The sequence below is a fragment of the Alosa alosa genome, chromosome 3 (assembly GCF_017589495.1).
Source record: "Alosa alosa isolate M-15738 ecotype Scorff River chromosome 3, AALO_Geno_1.1, whole genome shotgun sequence".
In the NCBI taxonomy this organism is placed as follows: Eukaryota; Metazoa; Chordata; class Actinopteri; order Clupeiformes; family Clupeidae; genus Alosa; species Alosa alosa.
The window spans coordinates 30,162,484-30,181,690 of record NC_063191.1 but is presented as its reverse complement, the minus strand read 5'-3'; the positions used below and the strand labels follow the sequence as shown (position 1 = coordinate 30,181,690).

The 19,207-nt window shown below is 42.6% G+C and overlaps 1 protein-coding gene across 1 annotated transcript in view; it reads right to left on the bottom strand.

Annotated features, from left to right (window-relative positions):
* Window positions 1–1,125: 1,125 nt before the first annotated feature.
* The window catches only part of vwa8 (von Willebrand factor A domain containing 8), a 210,269-nt gene continuing 192,187 nt past the window's right edge, over window positions 1,126–19,207 (bottom strand). The window contains exons 44-45 of the mRNA XM_048239952.1: window positions 5,187–5,425; window positions 1,126–1,916 (exon numbers count right to left, since the gene is read on the bottom strand). Coding sequence (XP_048095909.1) covers window positions 1,808–1,916; window positions 5,187–5,425 — 348 coding nt within the window. The 3' untranslated portion in view covers window positions 1,126–1,807. The remainder of the gene's footprint in view (window positions 1,917–5,186; window positions 5,426–19,207) is intronic.

The following is a 19,207-nucleotide window of genomic DNA, read 5'->3' as shown; positions in this document are numbered from 1 at the left end:
TTAATATCTACACAGGAGCGTCATGCAACATTCTTGGGGGGCACAATCAGGATTTTTTTTCGGGGGGGTGCTGAGGTATGACTTTGTGGTGCTCAGAAATTAAATATTTTAATTCATGTGATGAAGGACTTTGAAAGAAGTTTGACAGGTTTCAGTGCTGAGTAAGGTTAACACTAAATATTTGAATATTTTACTAGGCCTAGTAATATATTTATCATTACCATTATGGCAAGCAATATCATACCCCGATGTTAAATTCCCATAGAAACAGGCAGATTTTTATTTTTAAAGGACAGTTATTTTATGGATCCAGGGTACTATACATCCTGATAAAGTTCCCTTGGCCTTTGGAATTAAAATAACCCCACATCACATACCCTTCAACATACCTAGAGATTGGGATGGTTTTATTTCAGTTAGCCTAATAGATGGTTTGATTTGCATTGAGAGATGATCTTATGAAAAGTACCCCATTCCAATCATGAAATATGGTACACATTGAAGCCATTCAGCAGATCAGCAGCTCAGCGTATCCCCAAAAGCGACAGATCCTCCATTGCTAGTGTGAAAACCTTCATATTTCCATGCGCACAGGTCAGAGGCCGGTTTAGGCAGCTAGCATGACCGCCCAGCAACGGTTAGGTAGACATTGGGTGAGTTTCCACAGAAGCAAGACCTGTCTTCCAGTCCCAGGCGATCTCTGACCAGACACTGAAGTGGCAACTCTGACTCTGCAGCAGTCGGACTTCAGGCCTACACCCTGTTGATAGTCCAGCCAAGGCTCCTCACTCCAATGGACTTTAACGTTAACGGTAACGTTAGCCTGATGCAAACTGATAACGTTAGCCTACTACTACGATAATACCAGGAGAGAATGCACGATAATTGACACCTATGCAAAGCAAATAAGCCTAACTTAAAGAGCACATACAAAAATAAAACAAAAACTTACATTAAATTATGGAAATTATAAAAAAATCAAACAAAAACAAATTGCCAGAAGGAGCAGTGTGACTCGACTGCGTACCCGTTATATTAAAAATTCTATCTTAGCACTCAGCACACAAATGACTGATCCTTGTTAGCAGATCAAACCACTGACACAAAGGGAGGTTGGCCATAATCTTTTGGAAGTCACACAAGATTTTATTATTATTTTGCATTATAAATAATGTATTTACATAGTTGTGTTTATAATTTAGGGGAAGCACATATTTTACCTTGTTCCCACACAACTAAAGACTTGGAACTTGCTGACTTGGTACCATCAGTGGCAACTGTTGGTGGTAATTGCTTTCTAGGTCATTTTGAATGTTTTGAACTGAAAAACAAACCACACATAGCCTCTTCACATATATTTGTCAACACACTTATATTCTTTATAAACATGTTGACACATTTACATGCCACAATTAAACAAATTAATTTAATGAACTTTTGACATATTTCATGGCATATTACATATTTTTAGATACAAATTTGTGATATGGCTCTTTTAATCCTTCATCTGCATGTATGCATATTCTTGTGTGTTTGTGGCAGGGCAGAGTTAGCACTGTATTCAATGTTTTATTCATGTTTTCAACTTGCATATCATTTACACATCATGACAGTGTACCAGGTTGATGCATAAAATCTTAATAGAAAGTTATGACAAAAATAGTACATTAGATCTGATACAAATGGGTGTAATCAGGAAAACCAAAACACTTGTTTTGCTATCTGAAGGTGAAACACAGCATGACGGGGTTATTCCAGAGCCAAAGTATAGACTTAAGGATGCTGGGATTATATGGAGCAGGCCACCTTAGGCACTAGACAACATGGTGGAGGTGAAGATCTGCTGCAGTATTTGAGGGATCTGCTTTGTGTCCATGGCCACAAAAGATCGGCCTGAAGGCAGCATTCTCTGAAGCCTAAAGATTGTGAAAGAAAAAAAGGAAGATGGTGGTTCATATTTATCCCCAAAAATATTACCTGGCCAACTGCTGCTTTTATCCTAGTATAAAAGTGGGTCCCTTTCCTTTTAAGGGAAACACATTTATCAACACATTTACAATGTCTGACATTAAGGGGAAGTGTCCACCAAATGCATTTTTTGCGCCGACGTCCGCTATTTTCTATACAAATCCTATGAAGTTAAGCGCTCACAGCGCTCAGCGCCCTTGGCGCTGACCATTTTTTTCCGCGGCGATCTGAGCGCTGAAAGTTGAAATCTGTTCAACTTTTAGAACAGCAGTTGGGCTTGTCAATGTCACTTCTCTCTTGCTAGCCAATTGAAATCAAGGAAGGGGCGGGACCTACAATGTCAACAATGTTGGTAGTGGCAGAGGAAAACTCCATCAGCCCCAAGTCCTATCGTGACTAATATTAAACCACTGCTGCAAACTCAACGCAAATTACAAAGTCTAGAGGGATTACCTATTCTATTGTTTTTCTTTGTTGTCCTGAACCTATTTCAGTTAGCTAGTTAGTTAGCATTAGGCAGAGTTCCAAAAGACGTGCTGGCAGACGGTTTTGGTAACATAGCAACAATAAACACTTGACCAAAGCACTCTGAAAATGAGGTTGAGGGCGCTAACACCGCAAAAACGCGATTGGTGGACACAGGCCCTAATGAGTTGGGCCAAAGACCTATTGGTCAAACAGGACTAAAACAGGGAACACAACCTCCACTCCAACACTGGACTGCAGCAGCACGCAGCATGTCACATTATTCAGTGTGCTTGCTGAAAGCTTATTGTTCTTCTTAAGTTTTCTTATTCCTGTAAGCCCGATTTTTGGTCAGCTCCTACTCAGACCTTTTGAGATATCGCCACCGGTCCAACTCTGGAACGTCCGGCCGGAACCGGTGTAGTGTGGAAATTGAAAATGACGTCACTGATCCTTGTGGTTCTTCCGCCATATTGGATTGAATAGAAAGCGAAACTAAAGTTTCACAGGTCACAAATTTGGTCCGAACTTCACGAAACTTGACGTACATTATCCTTTGACCAAGCCTCACAAAAGTTACAGGAAGGATTTTGGATTTGCGGAGGCCTTTGCCCATCACAGCCAAACGAAATTGGTGACGTAGCCATGAAACAGGAAGTTAGATATTATCTCAGAAACGCTGTTATGTATCGAAACCAAACTTTGTACATGAACTCGAGACTCCAATGTGAGGATGCACAAGGGGCAAGGACAGGGGGTTTACTTCTATACTGTTTGGTAAAGTTGAACACATAGTCTACAATGAAAGTAACGAGAGGTATGAAATTATGATTTACTTATTTATTTTTGAACAACGTAGGCTACCGGTAAGTAAAGCGGGAGATGTGGGTTGCTTATGCGGCCGCGTAAGCTGCAAAGCACTGCGTTAAATACTAGAAAGGGTGTGTCGCGGTTCTGCCTTTTCACACCACGACACAGGTCCGTGGATGAGTGTTGCGATTTTGGTTTCGCATATCGTTACAGCCCTACTATTTATTCAGTTATTCATCATCTTTCGTCCTTCGCACCACTTGCAGCCTAGCACATGCGTTCTCAGACCTGTCACTCATCATCGTAGGGGAGGTTTTTGGAATCATTCCCGTGTTACAATTATCAGCCAAACAAGGTGATCGCTTCAGTCAAGCTTGTGCATCAGTAATGTCATCCATAGCAATGAAGACTCACTCTTAGTAAGGAAAAGTGACAACTAATAAACTAAGAGTAGGTCTGAGAGGCTTTGTGAATAACTTTTAAGAGAAAACTCCCAGCTAAAATATTTTAGTGCGATTTAGGAGTACTCCTAGTGGTAAGATACCACTAGGTTAATATAGATTATTTGTCAAATAAACCAGTAGAACAGAACAATAAAATCACACCCAGTTTCTGTCATAGCAGAAATTACCAGAAGGATTTTTGCCCGTCACAGCCAAACAAAATTGGCAGCATAGCCAAACAGGAAGTAGGGTCATATGATTATGGTTATGGTTATGGATTTAGCAGACGCCTTTGTCCAAAGCATATCTCAGGAACGCTTTCTCATATCGAAACCAAACTTAGTACATAGACTCGGGACCCCATCCTGAGGACGCACAATCCATTTGGCATCTTTTGACCACTAGGAGGCACTATAATCACAAAAAGTAGGCTCACATCTCAGCAACGCTTTCACGTATAGAAACCAAACTGGGTATATTGACTTGGATCCCCATCCTGAGGACACACAATACATTTGGTGACCTTTGGCCACTAGGGGGCACTAGAGTTACAGGAATTTAGCTCATTTCTAAGCACTTTCACATTTCAGAAAACTTGGTACAGGGACTCAGGACTCCATTGTGAGGCCACACATATAATTTGGTGCCCTTTACTAAGGGGTCGCTGCAACTAGCAAAAATGTGTTTTGGCATTTTGGATTCATGTTAATGCCCATAACCTTTGACCTGTACGCCGATTTTGAAAAATGAGGCACTGTTAGAATTCTTTGATCACGCCAGGTTCAACGTAGCATATTCTACTGTCTGCTCACGTTAGTGACCGCACCAGAGCAAGCACACTTTCGCAGTTCCTCCGGAAAGGCATTCTAGTTCCTTTCAGCCCACTTTTTTGGCCAGCTCCTGCCCCTAGGCCTTTTGAGATATCAACACCATTCCAATTCTAAAATGTCCGGTCAGTACCGGTGTAAGTTGCTCGAGTAAAACGATCCCACATGTCTACATTCAATGCTATGAAGCCACTTCGAAAGTTTGTTTAGATCCAGTGACACTGCTGTCATGGAAACGGAACGTCACACTTCGGTACTCTAATAGCGTCCCACATTCCTTCCATAATAGAGTACCGAAGTGTGACGTTCTTCGTAGAAGTAGAGAGCGCTATAATTGAAAAAAAGGACTTGAATGATGAATTATCATTTGAAAGATGATAGCTAATAAGATTAGCTAGCATACTGTGCCATTAAACCAAAGGAGTGATGATGGCAGAAAAAGGACCATTTACAAATATTTAGATATTCCATTCATAGTTGGCTATCTAACCTGTGAATACAGGATTAATGACAGCTTTAATGTCTTCACTATATTTCTTATAAAATTCATGTTATTAGAATGGAAAAATAAAGATATTTAACAAAGGTGATTCTAAATTTTGAAAGGTAGTGTATAACTAGAGATACATATTAGTGTGAGTGTACAATGGTAGCTGCATGACTCATGACTCACCTTTCAGCCTGGTCTCCAAGTGATCCAATGAAGACAGCAAAGGCATTGATCTGCGGGTTGATTGTAAGTATACGGGCAAAGCGATCTGGGCTGATACCATAGCGCTCTAGGTTGGCATCGCTCAGCACCACCACAAAATGCTCGTCAGCCTCCTCTCTTGCAAGCTCCTGCACTGCATGCTCTGTGCCCTCTAGAGTAAAGTCACCACTCATGCAGAATTGAGCATGAGCGTGCATGGTCTAGGGAAGGTTCAACAACAAAAGGAATGTCATTAAAGGCCAGGCTTAAACTTAAAGAGCAACTTGCAGGTTGATTTACAAAACCTATGGACAGTAATTCAGAAGAAAGTGTACCCATTTTAAGCAGGTTACTAAATATGCCTCTCCCGCCCAAAAACACGTCATATTGGATTAGATTAGATTAGATTCAACTTTATTGTCATTGTGCAGAGTACAAGTACAAAGCCAACAAAATGCAGTTTGCGTCTAACCAGAAGTGCAAAAAAACAGAAAAGTGCAATGTGATATACAAAGTATATGGTGCATAGGCAGGACAAGAAATACAGTGCCGTGTATATGTGCAGTGTATTAGCAGTTACTTTATAAGCTTTATATATTTCTTTATATTACGTAGGAGGTAAACGTCTTAAATTGGCGCTTGAGCTCTGTTGTCATTGCGGGTGTAGTTACTAGTCTGAGCAGTGGTTAGAGATAGAGTTCGTACATTTTTTGGAAAGTCATAATGGTTAATCGCTGAATTCCAGCCTGTTAGAATAACACGTCCAACATTTTCCTAACAAGAAAAGGAAGGGTTTTCGTGTTTGGGTGTGTTTTGTGCAGGTAGCCTAAACAGAGGGGACTTCACCGCCTCATCTGCCACAAAACATTTACACATACATTAATATTCCGAGCATTGACCGTATTCAGAATAACACAATATTGCAAATATAGTGTTTTCATGAGTTGTTAATAAAATGTTCCATTCATATTCCCGTTTACATGTCACGCATAGACTGTATAAAATAGGTCACGCAACATACTGTATTCTGACGTTTATCAAACGCTGTATCCGTGAATGTTTCCATTGTGTGCATTCAGATACCTGTAAGTATTGTTAAATTGTGTTTGTTACATATTTGCGCTGACATTGCCAGTGGTATTTCATTCTGTAAATGCGTTGTTAGAACATGAGTGTTTGTTTACCGGCCATGGTATGAACGCAAATGCGTGTAATTTAATTATAATTAGGCTCGCTTATGCCTTGCTTGTTCGCTAGTGTAGTCTACTGTTTGCCACTTGTAGTTAATGTGGCAGCAGCTGGAATGCAGCCTAAGCTATACTCCCACTTATGTCACTACTAAGCTGTCTTACATGTGTTTCTTTCTTCCTCAACCCAAAAGTGTAGCCTACCTTCTTTGTCATTTCCGAACTTACCGACATCTTTTCTGAAGCTGTAGCCTACTCCGCTCATAAACTATTCCGCCAAAAGGTTGTGACAGAAGAAATATGGGCCGTCAGTTTGATGTTATTTGCCATGCTGCCCAATTTTCGCGACATATTGTGAATATTCCAATAGGACTTTAAATAAAAGCAATCTACATGGATGTTTGATCAACAGCAACGTCAAAAGTATGATTGCTAAAGCAGACTTATTAAACAATATCAAGATAATGTCAATAGACGCAGACACAGCGTTAGCCACCATTTTCACTGAGTCACTCACCAAAACTCTACATTATTTTAGTTATTCCTTACCCTGTTCTCTTCCTGGCCCCTATCTCGCCTAAGTGGCTCATAATTATAGGGCTATGGCCTGTCACAGGATCCATTACACCATTCATTGTACTTGACCTGTTTACCCTATGTTACCTCACTTCCGGTTAGTGGTTTATAGATCCAGAAGTTATTTTCTCACAATTGTATCACAATATGTTGTTTCTGACGTAGTTATCATTTTATTTATTTCTGAGTATCTAGTTTTTTCATCATTTATCTACACTATTATATGCTTCATAGGAGTTTCCATCCTGCAAGTTGCTCTTTAATATTAAAATAGTCTTACCATGTAATGACTTCTCACTGCACAACTGGTTTGTCATGAGAAATGGGCCTAACATTTTTTACTAATTCTAAAAATCTGTGTGGGAAACCTATTTTTAAAAGTGTCAAAGTGTAAACGGGCCAGTGTATTCTCCCACCTTCAATTGTAATTACAGTATATTTCATTTTCATGATTTCATGCAGGATAAGACAATCTACAAAACATTTTAAATTAGGGCTGTCAAAATAACTGATTAATTTTGATGAATTCATTTGAGAAAAACGAACTGATTAAAAAAAATAGCGCAGATTAATCGATTCCGTATGACTTTTGACCCCGAGCCGTTCTAGTCATTAACATTTAAAAAACGGCCTGATGGTGTTGATAAAAATAAAGTGTTGATTAAAATAAAGTCCTCTGCAATGTCTGTAGCAAGGAAATCACCAGAGTTCGTCAACTCTAAAGTCGCACATCAATGCAAAGAAATAGTGTTGACATTGAGAGGAGTGTTGCCTGTGTTGACTGTGGCCTGAAATGCCTTGTATGTGATAAAAAACTTCCCGAAGCACTTTTGAATTTATTTCCTCAGCATATTAGATCATATCATAGATTATTATAGCCATTATTTGAACAGTGAAAATAATAATAAAAGAGTTTTTGAACATGTCACTGATGTTGATTATTCAATGATTCATTTGAATTTAAATATTTAAAATACTTTCACAGCAAAAATTATATATGCGATTCATTTAGATTAATCACAGAATATGTAATTAAGTGTGCTTGCAAAGCTTATTGTTCTTCTTAAGTTTTATTATTATTATTATTTTTCCCGTCTCCCTAATTTTTTGTCAGCCCTAGCGCCTAGGCCCTTTGAGACAGACACCGTTCCAACTTTAAAACGTCCGGTCAGTACCGGTGTAAGTTGCTCGCGAAGATGACGTCAGGTAGGCGTGTCGTTCGTGCCCGTCACAGCCAAACGAAATCGGCGGCGAAGCTCCGAAACAGGAAGTCGTCCATATCTCATGAACACTGTCACATATCGATACCAAATTTTGTATTTGAACTCGGGACTCCAATGTGAGGGTGCATAAGCTAAAAAAAAAAAGAAAACATTCCAAAAGTTTCCTCTATTTGGCAAACCACCCACCCGTATTTGGTAACTATCACCTTCCACATTTGCAGTTGTACTGGTAGATCTATCACAATGCTTTCCAAGTATGCACAATGTCTCTGGGCAGCCACAATGTCTCTGGGCAGCCACAATGTCTCCGGGCAACTTTGCCCAATCATGAAATCCTTGCTCTGCCATGGGATAGTATGGACTTACGAACTGAAAATGGTAAGGAGAACATTAGCTATTTATTGCTGACGTAGTACAGTTATTTTCACATTGACGGTATTCAAATTAAATTTTTCATTATCAATATCATGATGGGAGAGTATTATTAAAAATGTTACAAGTATGCAAATGCATATGTTTACGGGCATTTAGGTTTTACTGTGTTGTTTTGTTATAAAGACATGCAAGGCATTCTGGGCCGTAATGAACAGTGGTCGGCAGCACTCCATAGGCTACGTATAAATATGAATAGGTGTTTCTGTAAACCTAGAGACAATAAACAGCTATCTCTGTTACAAAAACGAGCTGGTAATCGCTCATTGAAGAGGGAACTATGATAAAAAGATTGTTTTCCTAAAAGCACAGAGTTGACGAAAGAATAAGCAAGCAATGTCATGTTAATGTTAAATAGCCTACATCTGAACGCTAGGTGGCAACGTTGTATTACATTTCACTAGTGTACTTGAAATATGGTATGAGCTTTACAAGTAAGGAAGGTGCAAATATTATGTCATTTATCATGGGAAATTATTGGAAATGTTATTTCTTGTTTTTTCTAATTGCAAACCACACATCCATTCGTAATCACACGTACACTTTTAATACCTTGAAAAGACCCTCATTTCGTTTATTTGATGTTGCCTAGCAACAAGCCTTCAGAGCAAAGATTCTAGAACAGAGCTTCAGAGAGACACATTTTGAGTTCGTGGCCAAGTACCTAAAATATTGATTTCGATGTGTATGTGCTGGATGGTGTGCTTCCTTTATGAAAATAAGTGGTTTATAGAGTTACAGACATAATGAGTCATGTTGTAGTGGTCCACATAAATGTGCCCCTTCTGTTATTAGAATGCTAAGCGGAGATTTAACATCATTCATTTCTTGTGTGGCTAGAACACTATGTCAGGGAGGAGATGTTGCTGTAACGTTATGGGATTTATGTTGCTTAGCGTAATGCCATGGTCATTTGATATGAGATGCTTGTACTCGTAACTTCGTCACTCGTAACTTTAGGACTCCTATTTTTTTTTTTTACTAAGAGTAATTCAGGAAGCATTTAGCCCTAAAAGTAGCACGTAAATCTGTGACAGCTTAAGCGAGGACTACTAATAAGACCGATTCACAAACAATGTTTTGTGGTGGCATTTCACGTCGCGATGTTTTGAAATGCGTCTAACAATCACGAGGGAACAATTCTGCATTGTAGGTGTAACCCACCTTAAAGTTTGGTTACTAAGACCATAACTTTAGTTTTAGAACAGTTTGAGTTCAATAAATATTTGAATATATAAATAGAATAAATATGAATAAATAGCAAGAAGCTGAGTTTATATGATTATATGTATTTCTTTTTTGGTCTGCTTGAAAGTGCAGGTATTCTAAAATACTTTTATTGTGGTATAGTCATCTCCTAGGTGACGTGTTTGTTTTTTCACTCTCGAGACTCCACTTGAATGAAATTGATTAGACGTTACTGATAATCCTCTTAAGAAAATTAATACTAACTTTATCTAACTCTAATCTAACTTTTTCTAAAAATAATTGATCGTATTGAATCATCTTACCTTTCCTTATACCTATTTTTCTACTGATTGTTGAAGACCTGTGTTGTTTGAACCTCGAACTCCGATTGTTTTTTTATGTACACTGGAACACTGGATGGCGAGTCAGTCCCCTTGGATCGATTGAACTGTTCTGCCCTTTCAACTGGATAACCAACCCCTTGAACTGCCCTTTCATACTGGATAACCAACCCCTTGGATCTGTTCCCTGGATACAGATAAGCCTTCACACATACACTGACATTGTACCCTCACACCACCTTACCCGGGTATTTCTTTTCTTTTGGACATTTGAGTTTTTAACTATTGATTTGATACTTTTTTAAGAGCTCTTATTATTTTATAGGGTTTTGTATTTATTTACTATTTATTTTCTATTTACTAATATTTCCTCTTCTTTTCTCATAGAGAAAAGATATTCTTGCATTTAATAAACCTGCATTATTTATTTATAACATTTTACATACTGGTGTCCTTGTCAATTTACTCCCCCTTAATGCGAACCTAGAACTGGCCTAAACTTAACAGTAACTCATAGAAGCACCTCCTTTTACTTTAAAGTGCAATTTATTATTAAGTAGAGTAGAGGGGTGCTACATAAAACTTGGCGAGCCAGAGCCAGGAGGGGGGCAGTGTTGACAATTTTGTAATTAGTATTTATAGTGTATATATATTTTGTTTTTGCATTTACATATTTTCTATTGGACTTTAGATTTTACATTGAAACTCAGATTTTACATTGAAACTGTATGTTTGAAATGGATGTGGTTAGACAAAAAAATGTTAAGTGCCAAATTCAGTCTTAGTCAGTGGTATGAGTGATAGTGATGCAGATGGAGAAATTTTTAGGTTTTTAGAGGAACATGGGCCTTTTTCACGGGTGATACACGTAAGTAGCTCTGATCCAGAATTACAAAACACAGTCATTGTTGAGTTTGAGTCAGGGCTTACAGTAGAGAAGCTAGGTCAGCTACCACTCTATAGGCCTTCCCCAGATGACTCCAGCACTGTCCACTGCATTAGGCAACTGTCTAGTGTTTATTCAAGGTATGTGGGAAGTAATTTAACACAGACATACCTTGACTCCTTAAGAGACATAGCTAAACTGAGCGGTCTGGACTTGCAGTCACTTCTGCATGATGAGCTCTCCCGTCTCCAAGGTTCTCTTGGAACTGAAGCACCCCCTTCCCCCTTCGTTCTCTTGGAACTGAAGCACCCCCTTCCTTACCGTCCATCCCTGTTGAAAGCTCAGGTGTCTCAACAATGCACAGCCCAGCACCATCCATCATGGCAGCCAATGTTCTTAGTGGCACTCCTCCTCCCGTTCAGCTTGACACTGATGTTCCCTCGCTTAGCAGACGACCATCCTACACACTTCCTGTGAGTCAGCTCACAACGCCTGAGGTGCAGAAGGTGGTAGTGGAGCACATTGTCCGAGGCACTGAAGGCATGTCTTCTTACAGCAGCACTAAGCTGCGGTTCTTCTCTGGTAGACTGCCTACTCCGAACCATGAAGTGGACTCACGAGACATGGGCAGCCACACTGGAGTTTCTCCTTTCTGACCAGTGTGTCTGCAAGGCATGTGACAAGGAAGATTGTGGAGAGCCTGTTGCCTCCTGCAGCCAACCTGGTGAAACACTTAGGGCCCACATTCATGTCAATGCCTATCCATCCTTGATTCTGCCCTACGGCACAGTTGAAGATGGCGATGAGCTTTTCGTAAAGTTTCTTAACACCCACCAGGATGCTGGCGAGAAGCCCTCTGCTTACCTGAGCCGTCTGCAGACAGCACTCAACCGGGTCGTGCAAAGAGGAGGCATTCTATTTAATGACTTTGACCGCCAGCTGTTAAAACAGTTTTGTAGAGGTTGTTGGAACAACGCTCTCATCTCCAGTCTTCAGCTTGAGAACAAGAAGAATGCTCCGCTTCCATTCTCTGATCTGTTGCTGCTTCTCCGGACTGAGGAGGATAAACAGGCTGCAAAATCCAGAAGAATGTCTCAGCACCTGTGTCTTTCCAGAACCAAAGCCCAGTCCAAATATCACCACGTTTGGGACTGCAATGTAGATGAGTTCGGCATTGACACGCAGTTCACGGAGACACTCTCTGCAGGTGAGAAGCAAATGAGAGAGGAGATTGCTCAACTTAAAGTTCAGCTTGCCTCCCTGACAGCCTCACAGTCTGAGCAGTCCAAAAAATCTTCAATGAAGAAGGAGGGTAAAAACAGAGCTGGACTGAAGGCCAACTCAACCACGCACTACCCATGCGTGGCAGAGACAGTCTCCAAGAGGCCAAAACCTGGTTACTGTTTCAACTGTGGAGAAGATGGCCACCTCTCCTCAGTGTGCAGTGACCTGGCAAATCCAGCGCTGGTTGATGCTAAGAGAAGGGAGCTCAGAGAGAAGCAGCAGGCCTGGGATAGAGTCCATGGTGGTTCAGGTTCTGCTCATTTAAACCAGCATTAGTTTCTGTTAGGGGGCAAACAGGAACTAAGAAACCCCCCTGCCCCACCACCACCACTCCACTGACTAAAGCAAGGCTCTCTTATGCAGGCTCAAAGCAACATCCCAAAGTCACTAGAGGGCTCATCGGTCATAAGTGCACTGCTAACCTCACCATCTCCGGCGTGCACTGCAACGGCTTGCTTGACACGGGCTCTCAGGTGACAACTGTATCTCTGTCCTTCTATCAAGACCACCTGTCTCATCAGCCCATCCATCCCATGAGCCATCTCCTTGAAGTTGAGGGAGCTAACGGACAGTCTGTTCCATACCTCGGGTATGTAGAGCTCAAGATGGCTTTCCCCAAGGAGTTCATTGACACAGAACCTGAAGTACACAGCCTGGCTTTAGTCATCCCTGACATCCGCTCCAGCAGTGACATACCTGTTCTGATTGGCACCAACACACTGGACATGCTTTATGATGAGCACTGTGATCACCACACCTCCAGCCTGACTTCCCCTTTGCCTGGATACACACAGATCTTGAAGATGCTGGAACTTAGAAAGAAACAGCGAACGAGTGGACACCTTGGAACAGTGACGCTTAGAGGGAAAGAGCCCAAAGTAGTCCCCTGCCAGGTGGAATCTTTGTGGACACTTGCCTCATCACTTTGCCATCACAGCACCCCTCCAAGCTTCCTGTTTGGGTCAGAAATGAAACAGAGCATGACATCACACTACCTGCGAACTGCGTAATTGCTGAGCTGAGCACCCCTCTTGACATCATTTCCAGTCCTTCTCTGGAATCCAAGCAGCCTGAGACAGTCAAGTGTTGTCAGCTGTCCTACCAGCAGCCATGTTCAGCTGAGACACCTGACTTGAAGTTCGACTTCGGTGAATCTCCAGTACCAGAGTCCTGGAAGAACAGAGTCACACGCAGACTGAGGCAGTTCTCTGACGTCTTTGCCCACCACGAGTTGGATTATGGCCATGCAACCAGAATAAAACACCACCTCAAGCTCAGAGATGAAACACCCTTCAAGCAGCGGTCAAGGCCAATCCATCCCCAAGACTATGAGGCAGTCCGTAAACACCTCCGGACCCTCCTTGACGCAGAAATCATCCGGGAGTCTGAATCTCCCTTTTCCTCTCCCATTGTGGTCGTCAGGAAGAAGAGTGGCGACGTCAGACTGTGTGTGGACTACAGAAAATTGAACAACCAGACCATCAAAGATGCCTATGCACTGCCTAATGTGGAAGAGACCTTTTCCGCTCTCTCTGGGTCCCAGTGGTTCTCAGTCATGGACCTGAAGTCTGGGTACTACCAGATTGAGATGGAAGAGACCGACAAGCCCAAAACCGCCTTTGTCTGTCCATTAGGTTTCTACGAGTTCAATCGTATGCCTCAGGGAATAACAAACGCCCCCTCCACCTTTCAACGGCTGATGGAGAAGTGCATGGGAGACATCAACTTGAAAGAAGTCCTTGTCTTCATTGATGACCTGATTGTGTTTTCCAAGTCTTTGGAAGAGCATGAAACCAGGCTGACCCACGTTTTGACACGGCTCAGACAATGGTCTGAAGTTGTCCCCAGACAAGTGTCGGTTCTTCCAGACCTCTGTACGCTACCTTGGACATGTCGTGTCAAGGGATGGAGTTCACACTGATCCAGAGAAAATCAGAGCCTTAACCACCTGGCCCGTGCCCAAGACTCTCAAAGAGCTGCAGTCTTTCCTGGGATTCTCTGGATATTACCGCCGCTTTGTCAGAGACTACTCTAAGATTGTGAAACCCCTGAATGCCCTCACCACCGGTTATCCACCCACCCGGAAGGGACATAGGAGCAAGACTGGCGTGAAATACTTCCACCCTAAAGAGCCGTTTGCAGACCGCTGGACTCATTGAGAGACTGACAACCTCCCCAGTCCTCGGATTCGCTGATCAAAAGCTGCCCTATGTGCTACACACTGACGCCAGCACCATCGGCATAGGAGCAGCTCTGTATCAGGAGCAAGATGGGCAAAGCCGTGTCATTGCTTATGCCAGCCGGGGTCTGTCATCCAGCGAGTCCAGATATCCAGCTCACAAGCTAGAGTTTTTGGCCTTGAAGTGGGCTATTGTCGAGAAGTTTCATGACTATCTGTACGGCAACACCTTTACAGTCATAACGGACAATAACCCCTTGACTTACATCCTGACCTCTGCAAAGTTGGATGCAGCAAGCTACCGTTGGTTGGCAGCTCTCTCTACTTTTGACTTTAACATCAAGTACAGAGCTGGAAAACAGAACCAGGATGCAGACGGACTCTCCAGACGTCCTCACAGTGAGGTGATGAGTAACCAGGCTTCGCTGGAAGAGCATCAGAGGATAAAGCAGTTCACCTCCCACCACTTGTTTTCAGCTACTGAGACCAACTTACCTGCTGATGTGATCACCGCTGCCTGTCACAAACACCTCCTCTGCAATACTGAGCCAGACTCACCCATGACGCTGGTGAATCCCTCGTGACTCCATCCTGAGGCGGTGCCAGATGCCTTTGAAGAGGACGACTGCCTTGAAGGACATGCCACCATTCCCAGGTTTTCAGAGGAAGAGCTTGGGCGACACCAGAGGGCTGATCCTGCCATAGGCCAAGTCATCACCCTGCTTGAGTTAGGAGAACAGGTCACACCCCAGCTCATGGCTGCTTCTCCAGAGCTCAAGTTGATGGCGAAGGAGTGAAACCGCCTGGAACTCAAGAATGGCATCCTGTACAGGAACCGGCAGTGTGACTCCCGCCCAGTCTGTCAGCTCGTGCTACCTCATGAGTTGAGATCAGCTGTACTCAAGAGTCTGCACGATGACATGGGGCATCTTGGTATCGACCGCACTCTTGACCTGGTCAAATCTCGCTTCTATTGGCCGAAGATGGCTGCGGAGGTTGAGAGGAAGATCAAGTCCTGTGGCAGATGCATCAGGCGGAAATCTCAGCCAGATAAGGCAGCACCCCTTGTCAACATCCAGACCACTAGACCAATGGAGTTGGTCTGTATGGATTTTCTGTCCCTGGAACCTGACCGCAACACCAAAGACATCCTGGTGATCACCGACCACTCCACCAAGTACGCAGTTGCAATTCCAACCAAAGATCAGAAAGCCTGCACTGTGGCACGGTGTCTGTGGGAGCAATTCTTTGTCCACTATGGATTCCCTGAGAGACTCCACAGTGACCGGGCCGAGACTTTGAGTCTCACACCATTAAGGAGCTCTGTGCCATCACTGGGATCAGGAAGGTTAGGACAAGTCCTTACCACCCACGTGGAAACCCAGTTGAGCGGTACAACCGCACCCTCCTGAGTATGCTGGGAACATTGAAAGACAAGGAGAAGAGCAGATGGCGTGATTTTGTGAAACCCCTCACTCACGCCTACAACTGCACTAAGAACGAAGTCACCGGTTTCTCCCCTTATGAGCTCATGTTCGCAGACGCCCCCCCTTCCGATTGACATGGCGTTGGGACTGCCAGTTAGAGGTGTCCAATCTACCTCCCACTCTCAATGCATTGACAAAGCTCAAGTCTCACCTCAAAGAGAGTTACGAACTGGCCATGAAGAATGCAGAGAAGGTTGCTGTCAGAAACAAAAGACGCTTTGACAAGTCTGTCCGTAAGCGCCTGCTCTTATGAGGGAGACCGTGTCCTCGTTCGACATCTGCGGCTACGGAACAAGCACAAGCTGGCTGACCGGTGGGAGTCAAGTGTCTACAAAGTGATAAAGCAGGTGAATGACTTACCTGGCTATGTTGTCCAACCTGAGGGGACAGATGGTCCAACACGCACTCTCCACAGAGACCTGCTGCTGCCTTGTGGAGTGTTGACAGATGAGGAACCTCTAGAGCAATCTGAGAAGGGAACAAACACGACGACCATGAACAAGGAACAATCCTGTTCAACGGTCAGAAAGTGAAGCTTCAGACCCTGAGAGTGATGACTCATCCTGCTCTGAAATTCCCCCGGCTCTCTATGAGACCAGATTCTCCAGAGTCTACAAGATTCCCAAGTGCCGCCATGACTCCCCAGCTGTTCACCCAGCCGGACCTGAGAAGCATGAGGGATACTTACCTGTGGAATCCCTGGATGATGCCTTACCTGTCTGTGCTGCTGCTCCTGAAGGTCCCGTCAATGCCACTGCTGCTGAAGGTCCCGTTGATGCTGCTGATGTTGAAAGTCCTGCGGCCGATACTGAGAGTTCTCTCCCTGCTGCTGGTGCTGGAAGTTCTGTCCATGCTGCCACTGCTAAGGGTCGTGTCCATGGTGCTGCCATTGCCAAGCGTCCTATCCGTGGTGCTGACGCTGCTGGAGGCCCTGTCTATGCTGCTGCTGCTGGAAGCCCTGTCACTGTCGCTGGAAGCCCTGTCTCTGCCGCTAGAAGCCCTGTCTCTGCTGCTGCCACTGGAAGCCCTGTCTCTGCTGCTGCCACTGGAAGCCCTGTCTCTGCTGCTGCCACTGGAAGCCCTGTCTCTGTTGCTGCCACTGGAAGCCCTGTCTCTGTTGCTGCCACTGGAAGCCCTGTCTCTGTTGCTGCTGCAGAAGCTGAAAGAGCAGCGATCGGTGAGAATTACTTTCCTGAGCCTGTGGGTGACTGTTGGAGAGACATAGCAAATGAGTCTCAAGATGACCCCCTCTTTGGGAACTTGGAGAAAGAACCCTCGGAAGCACCTGAACTCCATGAGGTGCCAGATGATGAAGTGCCTTCTGAAGATCCTCCCACCAGAGAGATCACGGAGAGCTCCCAGCCGCTTTCAGTATTCCCAGCTAGGGAACCCCCTTATTTCTTTCGCCCACACCATATTAGATGGTCTTAATAGGGCCATGGTCTCTTTTAATGAGCTAGAAAATCACTCACTCCTGAGGATATAGCTTTCCGAAAGTTAGACCTGTAGACACCCATGAAGGGACTCAGGGTGATTTAAGGGGGTAGGGTGTAACCCACCTTAAAGTTTGGTTACTAAGACCATAACTTTAGTTTTAGAACAGTTTGAGTTCAATAAATATTTTAATATATAAATAGAATAAATATGAATAAATAGCAAGAAGCTGAGTTTACATGATTATATGTATTTCTTTTGTGGTCTGCTTGAAAGTGCAGGTATTCTAAAATACTTTTATTGTGGTATAGTCATCTCCTAGGTGACGGGTTTGTTTTTTCACTCTCGAGACTCCACTTGAATGAAATTGATTAGACGTTACTGATAATCCTCTTAAGAAAATGAATACTAACTTTATCTAACTCTAATCTAACTTTTTCTAAAAATAATTGATCGTATTGAATCATCTTACCTTTCCTTATACCTATTTTTTCTACTGATTGTTGAAGACCTGTGTTGTTTGAACCTCGAACTCGATTGTTTTTTTTTTATGTACACTGGAACACTGGATGGCGAGTCAGTCCCCTTGGATCGATTGAACTGTTCTGCCCTTTCAACTGGATAACCAACCCCTTGAACTGCCCTTTCATACTGGATAACCAACCCCTTGGATCTGTTCCCTGGATACAGATAAGCCTTCACACATACACTGACATTGTACCCTCACACCACCTTACCCGGGTATTTCTTTTCTTTTGGACATTTGAGTTTTTAACTATTGATTTGATACTTTTTTAAGAGCTCTTATTATTTTATAGGGTTTTGTATTTATTTACTATTTATTTTCTATTTACTAATATTTCCTCTTCTTTTCTCATAGAGAAAAGATATTCTTGCATTTAATAAACCTGCATTATTTATTTATAACATTTTACATACTGGTGTCCTTGTCAATTTACTCCCCCCTTAATGCCGAACCTAGAACTGGCCTAAACTTAACAGTAACTCATAGAAGCACCTCCTTTTACTTTAAAGTGCAATTTATTATTAAGTAGAGTAGAGGGGTGCTACATAGGCATAACTAAGGGATGCAGTAACACCACCAACAACAACCAAAACTAGCCTACTCATTGTTTACATGTACATTAAATGCAACGTTTCATTGTGAATCAAATAAAACGTTGGCATAGGCATATGGTGACAGATTAATTTAATAATATTGCTGCGTGAATCACGATAAGCGCGAATGAAGTGGCCACTTCTTAATGGGACTCACTGTATGGAAGTAGGCTAAGTAAAATAGAGATGTTTAAAATAAGATAAAGTTAGGATATGCCCGTTTGACAACGGCAGAGATAACTGGCCTTTGGCCATAGCAACCATCCATTTAGAACGACTGGCCTTCATAGCAACCAAGGATCTTAGCTGTGATTCATGTAGCTACAGTATGCATGCAATGTGATGCAAAGTATAGAAAGGTGATGAAATATACAAAGACAGGTCAAGAAATATAGTGCAATGTAGACAGTAGTATACAGTTGATTTACAGAAGGTGGTTTAGAGTAATATGAATTAAATATAAATATGTGCAGTGTATTAGCAGTTATCTCATACAATAAGTAGAATAATGTATGTAGATGTAGCAGTAACATTATAATAGTAGAAATAATAATATAGATATATGCAGTGTATTAACAGAATATAAAAAAAACAGAATAAATATGGATATTCAATATGACAAATATATAACAGATATGTACATAACATACAGCTATGTGCAGTGTGG